The sequence below is a fragment of the Sipha flava genome, unplaced genomic scaffold (assembly GCF_003268045.1).
Source record: "Sipha flava isolate LNK unplaced genomic scaffold, YSA_version1 73_pilon_pilon, whole genome shotgun sequence".
In the NCBI taxonomy this organism is placed as follows: Eukaryota; Metazoa; Arthropoda; class Insecta; order Hemiptera; family Aphididae; genus Sipha; species Sipha flava.
Window position 1 is genome coordinate 2938153 of NW_020273613.1, and position 2703 is coordinate 2940855.

At 31.7% G+C, this 2703-nt stretch overlaps 1 protein-coding gene across 1 annotated transcript; it reads right to left on the reverse strand.

Moving 5' to 3' along the window:
* On the reverse strand, window positions 1-1828 carry LOC112692459 (zinc finger BED domain-containing protein 5-like). Its single transcript, XM_025567135.1, has 2 exons — window positions 663-1828; window positions 1-391 (listed from the first exon to the last, which is right to left on the reverse strand). Exons 1-2 carry the CDS (start codon window positions 1826-1828, stop codon window positions 1-3), a joined length of 1557 nt encoding a protein of 518 aa, XP_025422920.1.
* Window positions 1829-2703: the final 875 nt, after the last annotated feature.

The following is a 2703-nucleotide window of genomic DNA, read 5'->3' on the forward strand; positions in this document are numbered from 1 at the left end:
TTAATGAAATATTTGTGCTTGACGTGTGTTGCACAAGTGTTTTATTCGAGGACGAACAGTCGACAAGTTCCCTCTTAGTTCTTCTTCTACGGATCGAAGTCGTTCTCTTTTTTTACTTTTTATTGTTGTGACTGCTGAGAATCCTTGTTCGCATAGATACGATGTGGAAAATGGTAGTAAAATTGTTATTGCTTTTAAAGATATTTCAGGAAATTCTGCTTGAGCATAGATCCAAAATTTGTTAAGGGTCATTTCCTTAAATTTTAACTTCAATGTACGATCATTTTTCAATGAGATAAGATTATCTTCTTCGGCAAATGTCAAACCAATCACCTCATTAACTGATACACTGAATGGATTCCGCACCCAGTCATAGTCTTTAACATTTATGCTGGGGAAAGTATTTTGTCAATTTGTCTTTCAGTAACATGATAGATTCGCTTATTAACGATACTAGGTTGGCGTCAACATCTCGCTCTGCAGTTCGTGGGAACATTGTCAATTTTTTTTGGTTAACTTGAGTTTTCCACAGAGTTAATTTTTCATTAAAAGCAATAATTTTATCAGTTGATGTTAGGATATTTTCGTTACAACCTTGCATGCTTGTATTTAATTTATTCAAAAGTTCAAAAATATCAGTTAAAAAAGAAACTTTTGCCCACCGCTTTTCATCTCCAAGAAATTCGTATTTCGATTCTTCTATTGTTAAAAATACAATTATTTCTTCACTCAAATCATAAAAACGTGATAATACTCGGCTTCTTGATAACCATCTTATTGCACTGTGAAAAAGTAACTTTGAGTTATCTGAATCCATACCTTCATACATTTTTTCGAACAACCTTGACTTTAGTGAACTACTTTTAATATGATTTATCACTTTCACAACTTGATCCAAAACTTCCCTTAAATCACCTACCAATGTTTTTGTCATAAGGGCTTCTCTATGTAGAAAACAATGGGTGAAAATTATATTTTCATTTTTTTTCTTGGTAAAAGAAGTAAAACCTTTGACTGAACCAGTCATCGCGGGAGCTCCGTCGGTACATACTCCAATGCATTTATCCCATGGTAAATTTGCAAATTTCAGATACTTGTCGACGATTTCGAAAATGTCTTCACCTTTAGTTATCTCAGGAAGTGTTTTACAACACAAAAAATTTTCCACGATGTCTTCGTCGGAAACTATACGTATAAATACCAAAAGTTTTGCTTGTCCACTTATATCAGTTGACTCGTCCAGTTGTAATGCAAATAATGGAGAGTCACGGGATTGTTGCAATACTTGTTCTTCAATATCTTCAGACATGTGTTCAATACGCCTACTAATGGTGTTGTCAGATATTGGAATTTTTAATACTTCTTTTTCAACTTCTTCACCAAAGAGTACTTTTACGATTTCACGACAAGCAGGTAAAATAAGTTTTTCTGCTATAGTGTGTGGTTTCATTTGTTTAGCTACAAGTTCTGCTACTAGATAACTAGCTTCTTGAGTTTTATCAGAAATGGTCACAATTTTTGTCATTTTTTCAGATTGTCGTGTTTCTGATTTTAGTAAACGTTGAAAATATGAAGCATTTTTGTCGACCAAATGAGAATGCTTGGTGGAAAAATGACGTTTTAGTTTACTTGGAACCATTGATTCATTGGATAGTTTTTCGCCACATACTACACACCATGGACGTGGATCATCTACATTACCAGACCAAGAAAATCCTATGTTTAAATAATCTTCATGATATAGACGTCTGATATTTAATTTAGATTTTTTCTTTGGGTGTTCATTCACCGAAGTGGTGCCAGTAAAATGAATTACAAATTTATCCATTATAAAATGAAATATTCCGCGACGCGACGTAAACCAATCGAAATGACTGCGACGGGCATACTAATATTAAATATTATTACACGTATCTACGATTAATGATTTAGCCTGTCTTGTTACTTATCAGTTTTCACCGAACATCGATAATAATACTGGTAAATACAAAATTATAAAACTAGTTATTAATAGATTTATCGCGGCACACTTCAAGGGTGCTCGCGGCACACCGGTTGAAAACCACTGATCTAGATATTCCGATATCATATTTCTCAGATTATTTACAGATTATTTTTCATTAACATTTTGCAGTCGTTTCCGATTTTTCGTATTGTATGCATGCTTGTTCGTTTCATGAATTCAGTATCCAAATTTTTTTTTTTTTTTTTTCAATAATAGAAGCTAAAATAATAAAATAGTATAATAATAAATAATAATAATAAAATAATAATTTTTGTATACAAACGTTTTTTTTTTTTGCATATTTTAGTATTTTTAGTGCATATTTAAGCGCATATAATAATAACGCTTTTAATAACCTTTTTTAGAGCTATAAGTTATGAGCCCGGGTAATAAGTTATATTAACATTTTAGTTTATGCGAACAAAATAGCAAGAGATTGATTAAAATAAGAAATGTATTAATTGAAAGTTAAACTTAAATTTCAAAGTTTGGGCTCGTTTTCAAAATTAAAATCGGAATTATCCAGACTATTACAGGCCCGAAGCATTCAAAAAATTAGATTGATTGAAACTAAATTCTCGGTGTGTGGAATGACTTATAAAATGCAGTTTTAGACCTACGTGGCTCCTACCATCCTATTAATTCTATAATTTCGAGGCAAATAACAGTACATTTGATAATTTTAAAAATAAACGATA